Consider the following 20,584-nt stretch of genomic DNA (forward strand, 5'->3'; position numbering starts at 1 on the left):
ATGTGACATCTCAGCTCACTTCTCTCTGTGAGGGCCACTGACAAGTGGCATATCGCAGGGGCAGTACTGTCCTGTCCCCTTGGCTGGTCCCTTCCTGCTCCCTGGAACTGGTGCCCCCTTGTAAGACCCCACATCCCAGGCAACGTCCCAGGCTTTGTGCCATGGGACATGCTTTAGTCTGGAGACCCTCATCCCAGCTCCTTTGCCTCTCTGTCATCCCTTGGGCAGAGTCTGAGGGTCCCACTGGGACAGCTGAGATCAGGCAGTGGAATCGCAGAATCACAGAACCATTGAATAGTTGGGGTTGGAAAGGACCTTAAAGCCCATCTTGTTCCACCCCCTGCCATGAGCAGGGACACCTTCCACTAGCCCAGGTTGCCCCAAGCCCTGTCCAAGCTGAGGGAAGGGACAGGGGCTTTCACAGGAGCTGAACCTCACAAGCTGTGGTGGGGAAGAGTCAGTTCTGCTGCTGGTACCACCAAAACAGGGAAACAGGGACTCTGGCAGGTGAGTCTGGGAGAATCCAGTTGCTTAACTTGAGGCTGGTCCTACCTGCCTCATCCTATGGCACCTTGATTGAAGGTTTCCACCTCAACTGCTGCTGACAAGGGATTTTTTTAAAATACCATTGGGAGCAGCCGTGGTTCAGAGGCACATGTGGTTATTTATTGCCTGGGCTGGTGTGGGGCTGGGACTGTGGGCAGAGGGACAGCAGCAGCCAGGGCAGGGAGGATGAGGTGGGGGTGCTGGCATCCCATATTCCTACTGCTGTTTGCTCAGCACTTGTGAGTCAGAGCCCTGCAGTGGAAGGAGACAAATGACTTTGCTCCATTCTCACAGCAAGGCTGAGGGAAGGGAAATCAGGCACTTTGGCTCCTTGCTGCCCTACTACATCATCCTGTCCATGCTCAGGAAGGCCCTGAAGCCTCCTGGACATGCTCCATCCCACTGCCACCTCCTTTGCTTTTGGTACATGACTTCAGCTCCAGGGATGCAATTTCGTGCTTCCAGGTATGAAAAACACAGGCAGGTGACCTGGGAGCCTTGCTAATGCTGAACAGTTAAATAATCCCTCTCATTCATGGCTCCACAGGGCAGGAATCATGTCCTGGGCTTGGCTGGGAAGCTGTTTAGCAGAATGTGGTCTGGAAGGAATAACAACAGCAGCAGGAGATGTGCTAATGTTGGATGTGCTTTGCAGAGCCAAATGGAAGCATTTGTCTCCATCGCTGCTGCAGAGCCCCCCGAGAGCAATGTACCCAATCCTGTTCACATCTGCAGAGCTGGAAATATCTGTGTTTCCTCACCAGGTAGGGCAGGGGCTCCAGGCAACCAAAAACCAGCAGCAGCAGCAGCAGCAGCAAATCAAAGCCAGATGCACCCCACGCGAGGTGTGGCTTTGGAGCCCTGAGTGCCTGAAACACCTGCTCTTTACAACACCATGGCCCTGCTCCTTGTGCAAGTCAGCCCCCACAGCAGCAGAGCACAAGCCTTGTCAGGCCCCAGAGGGTTGGTCTCGGGGTCCAGGAGAAGTTCCCCACCAATCCATCATCATTGAGCAATCTCCCAGGCACTCCATTATCTTCACTCCAGGCAGGATGCCATTCCAGGCAACCCAAGAGGCTTTGTCAATGTGACCACCCTGTGCTTGTTTTGAAATACAGGCAGGTTTAAAGCAAGTGCCATAATTACTAATGGTGACAGCAATAACAGGAGTAGCTAAGGGACATTCTCCCAGCACTGTCATCTGTCACATGCAGCTCCAGCACAACTCTGTGTGCGGGGAGAGGCCTTGGCTTGTGCAACTCACCTGCTGGATGTGCAGGGCTGAGCAGAGACCTTCCCCATCCTCCCCTTCTTGTAGATGAAAATATGAGCTCTCTAAATAGAAGGGAGAAAAATCACCTTATTCTTGGCCCTGCTGTAGCAGCAAAACCAGGGCTTTCTCAGCCACAAGGGCTGCCTGGAGTCCTGGAAGGTTTTGGATTTAGCAGCCACAGAGCAGGGAGGCACCTCTTGCCACACCAAACCTCTGCACACAGCAATTTGTCAACTTTTCTTATTTCACAGAATCCTGCACGAGTATATCTCAAGCTTTTAAAGATTATTTTTGTGGTCATATTCTGTGGAACAAGGTCCTATATGATTAGGTGCTGGCTGAAAAGTACCTCCTCTTCAAATCACAGAGTCACAGACTGGTTTGGGTGGGAAGGGACCTTAAAGCCCATCTCATCCCATCCCATCCCTTGCCATGGGCAGGGACACCTTTCACTATCCCAGGTTGCTCCAAGCTCTGTCCAGCCTGGCCTTAAATACTTCCAGGGATGGGGCATTTGCAGGAATGCTGATTCTGAAGAGACGTGCAAATGCAAGGGGATGAAGAGAAAGTTCCTGTTTGCTTGGGCTGAGCCCACAGCTTCCCATCAGAGCTGGCAGGAGCTTGGCAGCACCCTGCAGGCAGGGAGATGTGTTATCCCACGTTGCAATCCTTCCCAGAGTGGCGCAAAGCCTTGGCAGGAGACCCCGAGGGTTTGTGCAAGTTCTGTGAGAGACTTGATAGCAGAGACTGCAACAAACCCTGGGAACCACAGACTTCATGCAAGGCTGTCTCTAAGTACTCGGGGGGAGACTCCCAGCCCCTCTATGCTCTGGTGGGCAGAGAGCAGGAAGGCTCCTCTGCTTCAGGAAGGGCAATTAGTGCCTTTGTAAGCTCCCAGGAAGGCAGATGACAGGTTTGCCTCCTGCCCCATCTTCTGGTGGTCAGTGACTAAATACTTCCTTAGCTGGAGGTCCTGGAACATCATCTTTAACCAGTCAGCACAGGCTCATCCTGGACACGTTTATCTCAAGTTTTTAAAGGTTATTTTTGTGGTCATATTCAATGTCATCACGGTCCTGATTAATTAGGTGATGGCTGAAAAAGTACCTCCTCTTAGAATCACAGAATGGTTTGAGTTGGAAGGGATCTTATAGCTCGTCTAGTGCCACCCCCTGCCATGGGCAGGGACACCTTCCACCAGCCCAAGTTGCTCCAAGCCCCGTCCAACCTGGCCTTGGACACTTCCAGGGATGGGGCAGCCACAGCTTCTCTGGGCAACCTGGGCCAGGACCTCCCCACCCTCACAGGGAAGAATTCCTTCCCAATATCCTATGTAACCTGCCCTCTGGCAGTTTAAAACCACTGCCCTTCTTGCCTCCCTGCTGACTGATGGGAGCCCTCCAGCTGGGTCACTTCTGGAGTGGGAAATTATGTGTAGTTGTTCCCTGCTCCTGCCTCCAAACCTGTTCTCTGCATTTCCCTGCCACCTCCCCATCTCCCCCGCTCATTCCCAGTGCACATCTCTGGTTTTCAGTTTCCCACCTCTGTTCAAAAGAAACACATTCCATCCCAGGTGTTTTAAACCTCTGTCTGCCTACAAAAATAAAGGGAAACTGATATTTAACACGGTTTTTCTTTCGAAAACAGAAATTTGGTGTGAGTGTCTCAAGGGCAGACAGAGGGCTTGTTATAACAGTGACACAGTGACACTTAGAAGAGCCACTAGAAAAACTCCTTGGGAGAGTTTGTCACCTGAAATGGCAAAGCCTGGGAAGAGATTTGGGCAGAGATGCCCCCAGCAGCTCTGGCAGGAGTGTCCCACTGGCTTCATCCTTGGTTTGGTGCCTCGGCTCTGAAAACATGTGGAAAACCCTCTCCAGGCTTCTGCACCTACTGCCTGGCACAAACCTCCCTCTCAGGTCCATGAGCAGGTGAGACCCCTCATAGCAGAACATCTCTTGTGATTGCAGCGATGTTTGTGTCCTCCTGGAGCTCTGAGCAGCCCCTGGCCGTGTGCCCTGGGCAGTGGGCAGAGCTCAGCTGCCTGCGCAGTGAAACACGGGCTGTCAAGACCACGTCACTCTCCTGCACATCCCATTCTTGATGGCCTTAAAAGAGGACTGGATACATCCCTGAAGGTGTTTTCCCCTCTGTACACATTCCATAGAAAGCTCCTGATGCCCTCTGCAGGTTTGTGGCAGCGCTGATCTATTGGCAAGGGTGTGTCCTTTTCCCAGGGTTGCCCCAGGGACACAGGGAATGGCCAAACATGGAATCATGGAATTTTTTAGGTCAGAAAAGCCCTCTAAGGTCATTGAGTCCAATTGTCAACCCAGCACTGCCAAGCCCACCACCAAACCTTGTCCCCAGGTGCCACATCCACAAGTTGTTTGAACTCTTCCAGGGATGGGGACTCTGCCACCTCCCAGGGCAACTTGTTCCAATACCTGAACACCCTTTCCTTGAAGGACTTTTTCCTGATAACCAATTTAAACCTCCCCTGGTGTAATTTGATGGGCAACCAGGCAACTGATGGGCCAAACTCTGGGGAAGAGATGATTGGGAAGGCTCATTCCATTGAACATCCATCCCTTCCCATGCCTGCAGAGACATTTCCTTTATTCATTTAATAACTTCCTATTTCTTGACTATGTTGTTACACTTTTAATTCCTGCCTTTCCCTGGAGGGACTAAAACCCATCTCTAACTGATAAAACCAATTCATCCTGAGTGTTTCAGAGTCTTCAGGCAACTCAGAGGCAAAGCTGAAGGGCCCAGAATAACCCCCAGCTGGTGCAATTCACTGGATTTCCTGCTTGCATCAGGATGGAGCTTGGCTCCAAAACAGCTCCAGGGTGTCAAATCAGCCCTGAGAGTCTCCAGCTGATCCAGCCACCCCATCCCAGCGCCAAAGGCACACGGGGATGTTGTGAGACCAGGGCAGGTGCCATGTAGAGCTGTTTCCCAAGCCCAGCTGGACTCTGAGCAGCATCTTCCTGCCAGGGATCTGCCCACACCCTCGGAGAGAGGGCAAGAGGGTTGCACAAGGCTGGTGGCAGAGGAGGAGGCTGCTCTGGGAACCCACCCTCCAGGCTAGGTCCTTGCCTACCTCCCCTGTTGTTGAGACTGGAAAACTGGGAGTGGGAACTGGGAGAGGGAGCCATCCCACCCACAGTGTGCCTCTCCCCAAGGCACCTGTGAGACTGTTTCCCAAAGAGCGATGTTTCCCAAATCTTATTTTCACGTCCTGAAATCTCTGCAGGCAGTGAGAGGAGCACAACAACACCCTCACACTCTGGAATTAGGGAGGTGATGAGTAGGAACTCCAGTTTGTCCAGGGATGTTCCTATTGCAACATTTGTCCTGCAAAAAACCCTGGAATATTAGCAAAAACCTTGCAAATTAGGGGCAAGTGCAGCTCTGACTATCACAACAAACCAAGAAATTCTGATTTTTCCTGCCTGTTCACAGAAATTCTCCAGACAATGTGCAGGAACAGGATTTTTAAGCCTGGAAACAGTTTTGCAGCATTGGAGCTGGGAGGTAACAGGGTGTGTAAGGCCAGGTCAGAGAAGGGAAAAACCTTGGGGCTTACACATCTCTGGCCTCACTCACTGCACAGAAGGGTCACAAGCTGGCTGAGACCTGATGCAGTGAAAGCACAATCCAAGGGACAGGACAGGGTGATATCCCAAGGAGGAACTGGGATATGTTTTGTACAAAACACCCACCCACAGCAGCAGGTGAGTTTTGTGAAAAAAAAAAAAAAAAATATTTTGGAGATATAAACCAAAAAGTGGTGTCATTTGAGAATCCTACACACAGACTTCATACCTCTGTCCTTGTGTGTGTCGTGATCCTTCTGGACTGAGGTGCCCACAGCAGCTCTTGGGGGGTGAGGGATGTCCATGGGGGTCCCTGGAGCTGCCCATCCTAGCAGTTGAAGCATCATTTAACCCTAATCAGGGTGCATTTTGGGACCTGAGGCCCCTGAAGTCCATTTCTCAACTGTGTTCCATGCCTGTCATGAGCTCTTTGGAACAGGTTTGCTTTGTGGTCTCTCTGGGGTTGGGATCCAAAATCCTTCAGCTGTGCAAAGCAATAATTGCCATGATGGTTGTTCCTGGTCTTATCACTCGGTCTGGCTGAGCTGGGACACTTTGTACAGTTCATAAAGACACTAATAACACTAATTAATTTTTACCAAGGTTTGCAAACAGCCTGGGGAGTGCTGGGGCAGCTGGAAATGGTAACACCTCATGAGAGGTGAGGTGGGGACAGTGTTTACCTGGTCAAAGGAATCCCTGTCTCCCCAAATCCCACTCCAGGTACATCCTGCTGTCTCTCTCTCCTCTCCCTGTAGCTGGATCCATTCCCACCCTCTCCTTCCAAGGCACTAAATGCACTGGATATGATGCTTAATGATCTCCTGGGAGAAGCTGGGCCCTGACTCTGTGCAGGGTGGTGACAGATCCATCCCTTCCCTGCTGCACAGCTCAGCTTCCCTATCGGAAAGATAGGATAGGGATCTGCAAGGAGCCTCCAGATCTGCTCTGAGATACGGGCTGGGTGCTGTTTTACGGTTTAAGGATGCCAGAATCCACAGCTAATTACTGCAGGGCAGAGAAGCAGTGGCTGAACATGAGCCGTGTGCCCAGGTGGCCAAGGAGGCCAATGGCATCTGGCCTGTGCCAGGAGTACTGTGGCCATGGGCCCAGGGCAGTGACTGTGCCCTGTGCTGGCACTGCTGAGGCACCTCCAATCCTGTGTCCAGTTCTGGGCCCCTCATGACCAGAAGGACACTGAGGGGCTGGAGCTTGTCCAGGGAAGGGAACGGAGCTGGGGAAGGGTCTGGAGCAGCAGGAGCAGCTGAGGGAGCTGGGGGGGCTCAGCCTGGAGAAAAGGAGGCTCAGGGGGGACCTTCTGGCTCTGCAACCCCCTGACAGGAGGGGGGAGCTGGGGGGAGTCAGTCTTTTCCAGGGAACAAGGGACAGGATGAGAGGAAATGGCCTCAAGTTGTGCCACGGGAGGTTCAAGTTGGATATTAGGAAAAAGGTCTTTGCTAAAATAGTGATCAGGCACTGGCACAGGCTGGCCAGGGCAGTGGTGGAGTCCCCATCCCTGGAAGTGTTCAAACCACACGTGAATGTGGCACTTGAGGGCGCGGATTAGTGGTGGTGGGTTGATGGTTGGACTCAACAACTGGTGTTTCAGACACTCCTCCCAAGTGTCTGCAGGGAGGCCGGTGGCACCCAAACTCTTCGGGCACCTCTGTCCTGCCCAAAGCACAAAAAGCTGCCTGGAGGTCGCGGCCGAGGGTGGCAGAGCCCTGTCGGGAGCACCCGCATGGCCCCAAACCGGGACCTCTTTGCCCGGGGCCCTCAGCCACTCTCAGGCTCGCCTTCTGCAGAGGGGTTTGTCCTGATTCCTCATTCCAGGGGTTTCCCGGGACCCCCCCGGAACCCCCCGGCCTGCGCCGCGTCCCCCATGGCCGGGCCGGGGCTGCCACCTGCGGGCAGGGACAGCGCAGTGCGGCCGGGACGGGGGAGAGGGGGAAAGGGGTGCGGGGGAGAGGGGAGCGGGGTGCGGGGGAGAGGGGAGCGGGGTAGGGGGGAAAGGGGGGATCGGGGTGCGGGGGAAAGGGGATCGGGGTGCGGGGGAAAGGGGATCGGGGTGTGGGGGGAAAGGGGGGATCGGGGTGTGGGGGAAAGGGGATCGGGGTGTGGGGGAAAGGGGATCAGAGTGTGGGGGGAAAGGGGGGATCGGGGTGTGGGGGAAAGGGGGGTCGGGGTGTGGGGGAAAAGGAAGATTGGGGTATGGGGGGAAAAGGGGGTTGGGGTATGGAAGGAGAGGAGGATTGGGGTACGAGGGGAAAGGGGTGATTGGGGTACAGGGAGAGAGGGGGAATTGGGGTACACGAGGAAAGGGGGAATCGAGATGCCAGGGAGAGGAGGAATTGGGGGAAATGGGGAAAGGGGGGATTGGGGTACATGGGGGGAGGGTACCCGTGGTGTGGGGGAGAGGAAGGATCAGGGTACAGGGAGAGAGGGGGGATTGGGCTACGAGGGATGAGGGGGGATTGGGGAAAATGGGGAAAGTGGGATCAGGGTATGGAGGAAGGGAGGATCAGGGTGAGGGGGAAGGGAGAATTGGGGTATGGGGGAAAGGGGGAATTGGGGTACAAGGGGAGATGGGAGATTAGGATATGGGAGGACAGGGGGATTGGGGTACAGGGGGAGAGGTGGGACCCGGGCTACCAGGGGAAAGGGGGGATCAGGGTATGGGGAATCAGGGGAATCGGGGTGAGGTGGTAGAGGGGAGATTGGGGTACATGGAGAGAGGGTGATCAGGATACAGAGGAAGGGGGATTGGAGTAAGGGGAGGGAAGCAGAGGTTGGGATACGGGGAAAAGTGGGGATTGGGATATGAGGGGAAAGGGAGGATCAGGGTTCGAGGAGAGAGGTGGGATCAGGGTAAAGGGGTAGACGGGGGACCTAGGGGGGTGACGGGACCGGGGAGAGAGGGGGGATTGGCATATGGGGGGAAAAGGGCGACCCAGGGTGCGGGGGAAGAGGGGAGAATCAGGGCATGGGGGAAAAGGGGATAGGGGCACAGGGGAAAAGGGGCGACCTGTGATACAGGGGGATAAGGGGGACTAGAGGTACCCTGGGAGTTTTAGATGCCCGATTTCCACCAGAGAAAGGAACAAACACTCAAATACATCTCCGAGACATCCACTCCCGACCGCAGCTTTAAAATCAATTCGGTGAAACCAGAGTAGGGTTTTTATTTGAAGGTGAACATAAAGCTCAGCTCCCGAGAGAGCGGCAGCCCAGGGGAGGGGAGATAAAACCAGCCTGGGCCGGGAAGGGGGAGACACACCATTGTTTGCTACAAAGGACAGGAAACGAGCCTCAAAGGGGACATGAAAGAACCTTAAAACAAATGCAGATCAGCGAGAGGGGGTCGCTGCGCTCATCTCCCAGCTGCGCTGCCCGGGGGCTGAGAGCTGCTGCTGCGGCCGGGGGGGAGTGTCCGAGGGGGGATCAGGGGACCCCTCGGGGCCCGGGACCTGCTTTCCCTCCAGGTTCAAAAGAGGGTCCCAGTTACGATTGGACTCGATGATCATAGAATCCCAAAATGGCTAGGGTAGGAAGGGACCTTACAGCTCATCCAGTTCCGTGGGCAGGGACAACTTCCACCAGATCAGGCTGCTCCAAGCCCCATCCAACCTGGCCTTGACCTTATGGCTGGACTCGATGATCTCTACAGGTCTTTTCCAGCCTAAATCATCCCATGATTCATGGGATGAAAGGAAATTATTAATTTAACTTTGTATTATAATAATATAATAATTTATATGCATAAAATCCTAGAATGTTTTGGGTTGGAAGGGACCTTTAAAGGTCACCTGGTCTAACCCCCCTGCAATGAGCATCAGTTATCATCTCCAATTAGAATCAATGACCCACTTGCTGCTTCACCTGTGGGGATGTGACTGACCTGGGCAGGGCAGTAAGAGGATGTTCTTACCCCAGCCATGGGCTGCTCTCCTGCCCCTTCAGTGCCCCCAAAACACACCTGATCCTCCATTGCCTCTACCCAGCTCCACACTGGGCATTTTGGGAGGCTCCTTAGGAGCACACCCAGGAGGGGACACTGGTGTGGGAGCTCTCTGACATGGAGCTGGGCTGGAGAAACTGAGCCATGGTCAGCAAGGGAGGTCACAGGGGTTCCAAAAATGCATTAAAGGCAATTTTTCTATGTGGAGATATCCTTTATCTGCTCTTAAAAGAGTGGGTTTGGTTCCTCCAGAGCTTGAACCCCTCTTCTGAGTGTCACCACTTCACTCTGCTCCTCCCAGTAAAACAAGGCTGGTGTTGGAGCCAACTGGCAAAATTGACCTGCAGAGGACCAGAAAAGCCATTTCCTCCCATACAAGGCAGACCTGTGGCCTCCTGCCAGAGAAGACAATGAGGGACGACGGGGCTGGGCCCGCTGGCCCTCGTGTTCCTGTTTATTTGGAGCCTTGGTCGTGGATCAGAGAAGTTTCTCTGGCTGCTCTTTATGTTGATTTTTAATGAAGTTGCAGGCAGCAGTGCCCACATCCTGCAGGAATTTTCCTCCTGTGCCTGGTGTCATGGTGGGGGACCTTCCTGAGCCCTCAGTGAGTCCAACCAGCTCCATCACACCGTTTAAGGGCAGCTGGGCCCAAGGCCACTGCCTGGGCCATGGGCTGTGCTTGCCCTGCTGACCCTCTCCTGCCCCTCTGACGGCAGCAGCATTCCCAGCTCTGGAGTTTGTGCCTGGCCAAGGAGAGCTCTGTGTGTTCCAGAAGGGAAAAACACCATCCCAACCCCACAGTGCCAGGAGTTCCCGCTGTTATCTCGTCCTTCCCTCAGCCAAGAGCCCGACCAACACCCTGCCCTTATCAGCCATGGGCAGGAACAGCCTCTGCTGGGCTGGGAGAGGGGACCTGGGATGGGGATGGGAGCATGGGGATGGGGATGGGAATGTGGCACCAGGGATAGGAACATGGTGCTGGGGATGGGAATGTGGGGATAGAGATGGGAATGTGGCACTGGGGTTGGGAACATAGGATCAGAGAATTGCTGAGGTTGGAAAAGCCCTTTGAAATCATGGGGTCCAACCATTAACCCAACACTGCCAAGGCCACCCCTAATCCACGTCCCCAAGTGCCACATCCTTTTGAACACTTCCAGGGAAGTGACTCCACCACTGCCCTGGGTAGCCTGTGCCAGTGCCTGACCACCCTTTCCATGAAGGAATTTTCTCTAATCTCCATCTAAACTTCCCCTGGTGCAACTCGAGGCCATTTCCTTTGTCCTGTTGGTGGTTACTTGGGTGAAGAGATCAGGCCTCACTGGCTACAAGGTCTTGACAGGGAGCTGTAGAGAGCACCTGGGGATGGGAACACGGTGCTTGAGGACAGGAATGTGGCTCTGTAGACTGGACTGTGAAAACAGAGAAGGAACCATTGTACCTACGGGTGAGAACATGGCTCTGGAGATGGGAACATGGTGATAGTGAAGGAACCATGGTGCCTGGGGATGGGAACACAGTGTTGGAGACTGCAACACAGTGCTGAGGGGTGGGAACACGTGCTTGAGGATGGGAATGCAGCTCTGGAGACTGGAATGTGAAAACAGAGAAGGGACCATGGTGCTTGGGATGGGAATGTGACTCTGGAGATGGGAACATGGTGATAGAGAAAGACAAGGAACCACGGTGTCTGAGAATGAGAACGTGGCTCTGGGGATGGGGACATGATGCTGGAGACGGAACTGTCATGTCTGGGATTAGGAACACGGTGCTGAGCCTGGAGATGGGAATGTGGCTCTGGAGATGGGAACATGGTGCTGGGGAAGGGAACATGATTCTGGAGAATAACCATGGTGCCTGGGGATGGGAATGTGGCTCTGGAGATGGGAGCACAGTGCTGCAGATGAGACTATGGTGCCGGGGACTGCTGTGCGGTGCCGGGCTCAGCGGTGTGACGGCGGGCACAGCGGTGCGGTGCCGGGTGGGGCGGTGCCGTACGGGGTTCAGCGGTGCGGTGCCGGGTGGGGCGGTGCCGTCCGGGGTTCAGCGGTGCGGTGCCGGGTGGGGCGGTGCCGTCCGGGGTTCAGCGGTGCGGTGCCGGGTGGGGCGGTGCCGTACGGGGTTCAGCGGTGCGGTGCCGGGTGGGGCGGTGCCGTACGGGGTTCAGCGGCGCGGTGCCGGGTGACACCGATGCGGTCTCAGGCCGTCCCCGCCGCGGCGGGACTCGAACCCACAGCCCGGAGCGGGGCCCGCAGGTGTCGCTGTGCCGGTGCCCGTGTCGCAGTTCCCGCGGTGGCCGCCCGGGGGCGCGGCGCTCGCCCGCCTTTGTTGCCGTTGGCGCCTCTTCCTGCGCCGGGCGGGGGCGGGAGCGGCACCGGGACCGGAGCGGCGGCATCACCGGCAGCGGCAGCGGCGGGAGCGGAGCGCGGCTCTGCGCGGGGAGCATGGAGATGGAGAAGCGCTTGACGCTGGAGCTGCGCAACAAGAAGCCGGGCGAGGTACGGGGACCGCGCGGCGGGGACTGGGCGCCACGTGCTGCGGGTGGGGGCGGTGGGGAGGAGCGGCGCGGCCCGCGGGGCTGCCGGCGGGTGTTTTTTAGGGCGGGGGGCGCGGGGCGCGGCGGCGGGAGCGCTCCCGGCCGTGCCCCGGCCCCGCCATGGCGGCGCGCACGTGCGCGGCGGGGCCCGCCCGCAGCCGGCCCCGCGCGGCCCCGGGACCCGCCCGGCCCCGGGACCCGCCCGGCCCCGCACGGCCCGGCCCGCGCCCGGGGTGCGGGGGGACGGCGGGGGAGCGGGGCCGGGCCGGGCCGGGGCCCGCCGCGGCGGAGCGGCCGCGCCGGGGCTGGGCAGGCTCCGCGCGGCCATGGCGGCGCTCGGCCATGTTCGACCCCGCGCCGGGATCGGCGCCCCGCGGGATCCCGCAGCCCCGCGGGATCCCCCGCCCGGGAACGGCTGGAGGGGCTGCCGGGGATGAGCCTCAAAGTGCCGGCGCGGCCGCCCCGGACCGGGCCTGGCGCTGCGGGGCCGCCCCATGGCCGGGCCTTCCCTTCCCCCGGGTCTTGCCTTGCCCTGGATATTCCCTCCCCCTGGATCGTCTCTTCCCGTGATCTTTCCGTTCCCGGGCCGCCTCTTCGCTTGGTCTTCCCATGCCCAGGCTGCCTCTTCCCTGGATCTTCCGATTCCCGGGCCGCCCCTTCGCCTGGATTTTCCAAATCCCGGGCCTCCCCTTCCTTGGATCTGCCCTTTCCCTGGATCTGCCCTTCCCTGGATCTCCCCGGGCCGCCCCTCTGGGCCGCCCCCGTCCCGTCTCGCCCCGGAACACTTGGGTGTCGTGGCAGCTCCGAAAGCCCCGAGCACACGAAGGAAATGGGGCCTTGAGCGGAGCTTTGGGTGGGGATTAGAGCGGCTTCGTGGATGGAGAAGGGATTTGCGGGACGGGAAGGGCTGAACGAGAGGAGCTGCGGGCGGCTGGTCCCGGTGGTGTGAGCTGGGAATTGCAGAGCCAGCGGGGTCAGAGCGGGGTGTCCCGGGAGCAAAGCCCTCCCCGCTGCCTTGTCCTGCTGCAGCTCGTCCTGGGCCATCAGGACAGGGCCCGGCCTGGGTCAAACCTGGTCTTCACCACGTTAGTTCAGAGTTTCACTGAGGCCCTGGCCCAGGTTGCCCAGAGAAGCTGTGGCTGCCCCATCCCTGGAAGTGTCCAAGGCCAGGTTGGACGGGGCTTGGAGCAACCTGGGCTAGTGGAAGGTGTCCCTGCCCATGGCAGGGGGTGGGACTGGATGGGATTTAAGTTCCCTTCCAACCCAAACCATTCCATGATAACCTCATTACGTTTAGGATCACCTCTGTGCCCACACAACAGCCACCCAGGTCTGGCCTTGACCGCCTTTACACCCGCCACGGAGACAGTCTTGGTTCAGTTGGAGACTTCCAGGGTGTTGGGAGCAAAACATGCTCAGCTACAAAACTCCTGGCTGAGCCTCAACTCCAAACCCTGACCAGCTGATGCCACCTGGGGAGTTTGAAGCATTAATTGGTTCAGAGCTTATGCTGTGCCTGTGGCAAAGATGGCACAGCAGCCCCCAAACTGCCTCCAGGAAGGCAAAGTGAATTTAAAATGACTCCCTAATAGTTGGCTGGTGTGAGCAGGGGAGGTAAAATGGGAGCACTGCAAAGGAGGAATTTGGAAAGCGCCACAAGCCTTCTGGCCAAGGCTCATTTTTGCATCTTGCTGTGAAGAATGTGTGGGGTAAAAGCAGGTTTTGGAAGTTGCTTGTGAGAGCTTGGGCTGGAGTATCATTCCCCCACACTTTGGGGGAGAAAGGGGTGCCAGGGATGTTTTACCCCCAGATGTTTAGAGGGGAGCAGTTCTGTGCTGGTGCTTTAAGGTCCTGGTGGCCCAAACAGGTTGATTTTTGTGCAGAGTTCCTGGGTAACAATGGTTTCTGTGTGTGATCCGTGCTGGGCACAGCATTAGATGCCATCAGTGGCCCTGCAGCAGGAGCCTGAGGTTGGAACCTGTCACAGGGAAGCAGATCCTCCAGGGGCGGGTTTTCCAGCACCCCAGTGGTGTGGGGGAGAACACGGAAGGGGGCAAAACCAGATGACCTTGTTTGGCCTCTCATTAGTGAAGCCTGGAGTGTGACTCTGAAAGCTTATTGATGCTTCTGCATGGAGTGTTTTGATGTGAACTCATGGTCCCACCCTGGGTGCTGCTTCATGGACAAGGGGGACCTTGGTGGGTCTGCTGTCGTGTGTTGGTGGCTCGTGATTAAAGGCTGAAGCTCCCACCACGATGAGGGATTCTCAGCTTGTGCCCTCACTGCAGTTCTTTGGCTCCAAGATCTCGTGTGTCCTTTGATCTGAGTGAGGAGGAACTTCAGGCACAGCCTGATGTCACCTGACAGACCCCAGGTGACACTTTGGCAGGTGAGGTAACACTGGGGGTGTCTCTGTTTGCAGGTGAAGGAGCTGGTCTTGGATAACTGTCGCTCGGAGGATGGGAAGGTGGTTGGTCTCTCCTCGGACTTTGAGAACCTGGAGTTCCTCAGCATGATTAACATCAACCTGCTGTCTGTGTCCAACCTCCCCAAACTCAACAAGCTCCGGAAGGTGAGTCAGGCCTGTGGTCCCATCTCCACCAGTCCTTGCCCTGAGACTTCTGGTGGCACTTGTTTTTCCTGTATTCGCCAAGAAAAGGCCATTTAATTTTGCTTTTTTCCTCTTTGAGCAAGTGAGAGGGGTCAGATTTGAGTGCACAAGATGCTTCTGAGCTCTTTAGATGTTGAGTGTCCTCCTTCTCTTCCTTTTGCTGTTGTGCTGCTGTCAGAGGCTTCATAACATAAATATTTTGGATTTTGGGGCACCTACGAGCATGGAGGTGGCTGGCAGTGCTGCGTCACTGCAGGAAACGGGTTTCAAGGGAAAACTTGACCTGCTGCTCTGTGACAGGGTCTGGAATTTGGGTGCTCACTGTGGCCCAATTCTTAGGGCAATGTTCTTCTCCACATCACGAGCTGAAACTCTCAGTGACCATGTGATGTTCCCCCCTGGCAGCTGGAGCTGAGTGATAACAGGATTTCTGGTGGCCTTGAAGTTCTAGCAGAGAAAACTCCCAACCTGACACACTTGAATCTCAGTGGCAACAAGATCAAAGACATCAATACCCTGGAGCCCTTGGTGAGTGAAGATTCCAGGCTGGAATCTCAGGGATGACGTTTCCTTTGGGGAATTGGGTCTGTGCAGCAGGAATCCAATGTCTTGGTAACTGTTCCAACAGCACTTCGTGGTTCTGATGGGAACAGATTTGAGCCCAGTTTGAGGCTGGGCTAATAGTTAATGGCTCCTCAGTCTGGAAAACCAGCAACCAGTTGCTAAAAGAAGCGTGAAATTGGGCTGGATGAGTAAAACTGTGGATGCTCAGTGTCCATCTGGGAAAGGACCGGGAGAGGGTCGGAGGCAGTTGGAGGTAGGTGGCACCTGGGGTGTCATGGAATGAGGTACTTGGACACCAGTCAGGGCATCTGTCACATCAGCCTAAAGATTCTGCTGGGCTGGGACCTTCCTGCTGCCACGGCATTGCAGGGGCTCCCAGTCACAGAATCAGAGTCACTTAGGTTGGAAAAGACCTCTGAGATTCCATCGGAACTGCCCCAAGAAGGCTCCTGTCATGTGATCCTAAGGGATACGTGAAAGATCTGGTTTGGGGCATTTGCCTCATTGGCTGTTTGGTCCATCCATCCCTTCCAGAAGGAATTTGGCACTGTTTTGCTCCTACTTTCCTTGACCTGGTGCCTGGTGGGATGGCCTGAGCTGGGCTGTGCTGAGGGCACTCAGGCTGCAGCTCTCCTTGTGCTCTGCTCTTGCGTATTTTGCGTGATATTTTGGGCAGGATGAGTCCAGCTCAGTGATTCCTTGGCTTTCTGTGCCTGTTCAGAAGAAAGAAAGATTTGCAGATGGTTTCAGAGTTGACTCCAAGGAAGGGAAATAGAGGAGCTGGAAAGAAATTTTCTGTGTCCACAAATAGCAAGAGCAGCGACTTCCCTGTGTCTGAGGAGCACATGGGGCAGAGCCACTGTCCTCCCATGGCTGCCTGATCTCCAAACAGTGTTGTAAATAATGTTAATGCATTGATTTTTGCAGAAAAAGCTGCCCAACCTTCACAGTCTGGACCTCTTCAACTGCGAGGTGACGATGCTCATCAACTACCGGGAGAGCGTGTTCGCCCTCCTGCCCCAGCTCACCTACCTGGATGGCTTTGATGCTGATGAGCAGGAAGCCCCTGACTCAGACCCTGAAGCAGATGGGGATGCACTGGAAGATGAGTATGAGAATGGGGAAGGTGAGGATTTTCTCTCCTCTTGGTTTTCTTGCTGGGGAACAACCCCCTTTCTGCTTCTGCGTGAGCACGTTGCCCCATAACTGATTAGCACTGAATAGGGGCTGTCTGGGTACCCACATACCCTCCTCCAGAAAGCTGGGGAGGGAATGGAATTTTCTGGGAGGTGACAGGGGTGTTGTTCTCCCTCCTCATCCTGTGTGATCCCTGCCTGCTGCTCACACAGCACTGAGGGGTGAGCAGAGTGTCTGGGGATGGCGAGGACTTGGGAACTGGAACGCTTCCCTCCCTCTCCTTTTGGTAGAAGGTGAGGAAGAGGACGATGATGAAGAGGAAGATGATTTGGATGAAGAAGTCATTGATGATGAAGAAGATGAAGATGATGACCTGGAAGGTGAAGAGGAGGAGGATGGAGTAGATGATGAGGTGAGGCTGTCACCGGGCTGTTTGGTCACGCATTTATCCCTTGTCTGGTGACCCAGGTGTCACTTTGAGGGGAGATCTGAGAAGCTTGCCATCCCCTCTGACTTTTTCCCTGTACCTTTTGACTCATGGTCCACAGAGTTTTCCAGTTCAGGCTTGTCCTGGTACTTCCCATGGCCCCAAGTGATGAAGCCATGCAGCCCCATCCATAGGGATTGAGGAGCTATTTGGGAACCAACAGCTTCTCCCTAGCACCTTGAGGCTTCAGTGGGGTGGGAGCAGAGATTGCTGTGGAGTTACAGCTCAGGGAGTTGTGGTTCTTGCAACAAAATGCCTTGTTTTAACTCCAGGAGGAAGATGAGGAGGAAGATGGTGAGGATGAAGAGGATGAAGCTGAAGATGGTGAGTTGAATCCTAACTAACCAATTTCTTACCAAAGCTGCCTCAACAAATATTTGGTGTTTTTAGAGCTCCCCAAGCCTCAGTTCAGGGCTGTTGTTGCTGCAGCTTTTCTGCCCAAGCTGATGTTGAGTAGTGTCATCACCAAGGGTCACAAAGGGGACGGAGAGCAGGTTTCAGTACCTCCTAATTCCAACCATTCTGGGTAATTCTGCCAAATATTTGAGGCAGATTGCCTAGAAAACCAGTTCAGCTGCAGACCTGAGCTTCTTGGGTCCAGACTCCTCTGATTTTAACAAATATAAACACCCAAATGAATGTTGATAGAATGTTGTGGCTGGATGACTCATGGAATGTTAAGGTTGGGAAATCCCTGTTAATATCAAGACCAACACCACCGTGTTCACCTCTAAACCATGTCCCTAAGTGCCACATCCACATGTTTTTGAACACTTCCAGGGATGATGACTCCACCACTGCCCTGGGCAGCCTGTACCAGTGTCTGACCACCCTTCCCGTGAAGGAATTTTCACTAATATCCAACCTAAACCTCCTCTGGCACAACTTGAGTCTGTTCCCTCTCCTCCTGTCCCTTGTTCCCTGGCAGCAGAGCCCGACCCCCCCCAGGTCCCCCCTGAGCCTCCTTTTCTCCAGGTTGAGCCCCCCCAGCTCCCTCAGCTGCTCCTGCTGCTCCAGCCCCTTCCCAGCTCCATTCCCTTCCCTGGACACGCTCCAGCCCCTCCATGTCCTTGTCCTGAGGGGCCCAGAACTGTCCCCAGGATTTGGGGCCCCACCAGTCTCCAGCACAGGGCATGTGAACTTGGTTAGAAATGACTGAATTCTGCAGATGCTGCGTTTTTGAGGGTCCTCAACAAAAATAACCCCTTTTCCAGCAGCTGTTGAAATACGGGATGCTCAGAGGGCACAGAAAGTAGTTCATGTCTGCTGCTATCCCAGGCTTTTCCATGTGCCACGAGGAGCAGGGTAGGGTGGATCTCTGCTCTGGAATGGTGCTGGTTTTGCTCCCAGATGTGCCTTGTGAGGCCACAGCTCAGCTGCTGTTCCCCAGGGCTGGGCAGAACTTCACCCTTGGCCTCTCTTTGCAGACCATCCGTGTGGGCAGAAGAGAAAACGAAGTCTAGAGGATGAAGGAGAGGAAGACCCAGAGGACGAAGAGGACGATGAGGATGACTGAGCCCAGCGAGCCAATCAGTTTTACAGACTCTGACTGTGCTTGTCTTAAACCTCCCCGTTGTGTTTATGTGAGACTGTAAATCCCCATCTCCCACTCCTCCTCCTCCCCCCTTTGTATGGCTGCAGCGTCCACAATATATTTTTTTAAGATTTAGAATACTGTAGGCATTCAGGGGAATCTTCCATACAAGGCTCACTTTTTCTCACAAGTTATCTCATGACCAAAGGCTTTTCTCCGTTCGGTGGTTTGTGCAGCAGCTTGCAAAAAAAAAAAAAAAAAAAAAAAAAAAGAACAAAAAATCCAAAAGAAAAAAAAAAAGAGAGAAAAAAATCTCCTCCTTAGGGTATCTTTGTGTCCCAAATCAGCTGTGCCACACTGGATCCAGAGCTCCAGTTCACACCCAGCCAGCACTGAAGGTCTTTGCCATCCCTCAGACCAGCTCTCTGAAGACTCTTGAGCCACCTTGGGTGGAGAATCTGGTTTATCTCCGTGGACTCGAAGTGAAAATGATCCCTGAGGGTGTCTGATCTGAAATCATGGTGATGTGATCTCTGGACATGCTTGAAGATGCTTTAGTGCTGGGGATGTGGGGTTTTGGGGAGGGGAGGGGAGGGGGGGCTGCTTGCATGACCTGGTACCTCTGACCATGCACCTTGCAGTAGCCCTGCACTTGATTTCCTATTTTATTTGATAAACTGGAATATTTTTCCCAGTGGCCACCTAAAAACCATCACTTGGATATCCAGGTGGGTCAGGTTTTTGCCTTTGCCATGGTGAGGCTCCTCCAGGGCAGCCTTTGGGAAGGGATAGGAAATCCAGGTGAAGGGATACTGCACTTCCATCAGACTCCATTTCTCACTGTACAGAACAGCCACTATCACTGTGATGCTCCTAACTCGGCGTTCCCCGGAGACCGTGTTAGCCTGTGAATTCTCAGGGTCCTTCTGCCAGCCAGTGCCAGCTCTGGACAGCCTGGCATTGCATCCTCCTCCTCCCTTCCCAGCACAGAGCAGAATTCCAGCTCTCCCCTCAGTGGGGCCTGTGTCCCTTCACCCCACGGGTGCTGGAAGGAGGATTTGGGGGATCCAGCCAGGAGCGTTCCCAACCCATTCCCACCTTCCCTGTTCCTGGAGGTGTCCAGCCAGCACGTCCCTCGGGAGAACTGGCCCTTTGGCACCCGGGGGGGTCCCTGCTGGGTGCTGGGGTGGGGGGGTCACTGCTGTCCTGCTGTCGGGGCTCCCACGGGTGCAGACATGCACTGGCACTTTGTGGCATTCCCGGTGGGTGCTCCGGGCCATCCCGAGACTCCAGCCCTTCTTCCCTCAGAGGAGTGGTGTGTGTTGCAGCACATCCCGTTGCTCTTTGTTCTCGCTGTTGTCTCTTGCATTGTACAGTCGCTGTAACCATTCGGAGAAGAACTAATCCTGTAAAATGCAAACTGAGTAACTTATAAATGTTTTAAGGAATTTTTAAAAAAAGAAATGTCAGAGCAGCAGTTCTAATTTTTTTTCCCTGCATTTTTAGCAGATTGTATGGATTTTATATTAGCCTAGTAATTGTCAGGTTTTGATTGGTCAGACTAGTCCCAGAAATAAGGATCTCCAGCCCTTTTGTATCTTTTGTTACAAAATTTGGATAAAACTTTAATAAAGACTTCAGTTTTTAAAAATCCATTGCAGTGGGGGTTGTCTTGGCTGCCTCTGCCATGGGAACAGCCAGGAGTGCTCAGAGTGGGAGGTTTGGGGCAAATTTGAGTCTCCTGAGAGCAGTGAGTGTCCCATGTCCCCAGGTTTGGCTCTGAGCCCTGGATGGGGGGTGTCGTGGGGGTGAGGTAGGCTCTGCTGTGGGGGGGCACAGACCATCCCGGTGTGGAGTCCCAGTAGGGGTGTGTCTGCAGAACCTGCCCTCTCTGCCCTTGGAGGTGGCTGTAGCTGGATCAGGATCAGGGACAGGTTGGGAAGGGTCCCACTGCTGCCTTTTGGGGTGGGCACCTGCCCTGGAGGAGGAACGTGGGTGTTCAGTAGGGCAGAGTGGGCTGGGGGGCCAGGGAAGCTGCCTGTGCCCACAGGGAGCTGTGGCAGTGCCACAGTGCCCCCCCACTCTGGGGCCTGGGAGGTCCCTCCCCTTGCCAGGGCTCTGATCCTGCACCGGCTCTGTGATGAGCTGTCGCTCTGTCAGGTCTCAGCAGCCAGGGCTACAGCTGAGGGACACTTCAGTATGTCCACCCTCCTGCTCAGGACCGGGGTGAGGGAGGGTCTGTGCTGGACTGGGGAGGGCACAGGGGCACAGACCCCCATGCCATGTGCCCACCCAATACAGGGGTGACAGCAGGAGAGAGCTGGGGCATCCCA

General features: G+C 55.2%; 1 protein-coding gene across 2 annotated transcripts; it reads left to right on the forward strand.

Annotated features, from left to right (window-relative positions):
* Positions 1-11,712: 11,712 nt before the first annotated feature.
* LOC127481442 (acidic leucine-rich nuclear phosphoprotein 32 family member B) lies at positions 11,713-19,902 on the forward strand. 2 transcript variants are annotated; one of them, XM_051810754.1, is made up of 7 exons: positions 11,713-11,880; positions 14,341-14,490; positions 14,935-15,057; positions 16,021-16,219; positions 16,524-16,642; positions 16,990-17,041; positions 18,145-19,902. In XM_051810754.1, the coding sequence occupies exons 1-7, from the start codon at positions 11,827-11,829 to the stop codon at positions 18,231-18,233; spliced, it is 786 nt and encodes a 261-aa protein (XP_051666714.1). In that variant the 5' UTR covers positions 11,713-11,826; the 3' UTR covers positions 18,234-19,902. The 2 variants fall into 2 exon arrangements, with proteins under 2 accessions (XP_051666714.1, XP_051666713.1); XM_051810753.1 differs by having other exon boundaries at positions 11,714-11,880; positions 16,521-16,642.
* Positions 19,903-20,584: the final 682 nt, after the last annotated feature.

This window comes from Manacus candei, unplaced genomic scaffold (assembly GCF_025592945.1).
Source record: "Manacus candei isolate 608988 ecotype Guabito, Panama unplaced genomic scaffold, ASM2559294v1 h1tg000078l, whole genome shotgun sequence".
In the NCBI taxonomy this organism is placed as follows: Eukaryota; Metazoa; Chordata; class Aves; order Passeriformes; family Pipridae; genus Manacus; species Manacus candei.

Bases quoted from the DNA above. Each gene is read 5' to 3' on its own strand.
- LOC127481442 (XM_051810753.1), top strand. From the start codon at position 11,827: ATGGAGATGGAGAAGCGCTTGACGCTGGAGCTGCGCAACAAGAAGCCG. The intron at 14,491-14,934 runs GTGAGTCAGGCC...CCCCCCTGGCAG, and splicing joins AACTCAACAAGCTCCGGAAG to CTGGAGCTGAGTGATAACAG. The intron at 17,042-18,144 runs GTGAGTTGAATC...CTCTCTTTGCAG, and splicing joins AGAGGATGAAGCTGAAGATG to ACCATCCGTGTGGGCAGAAG.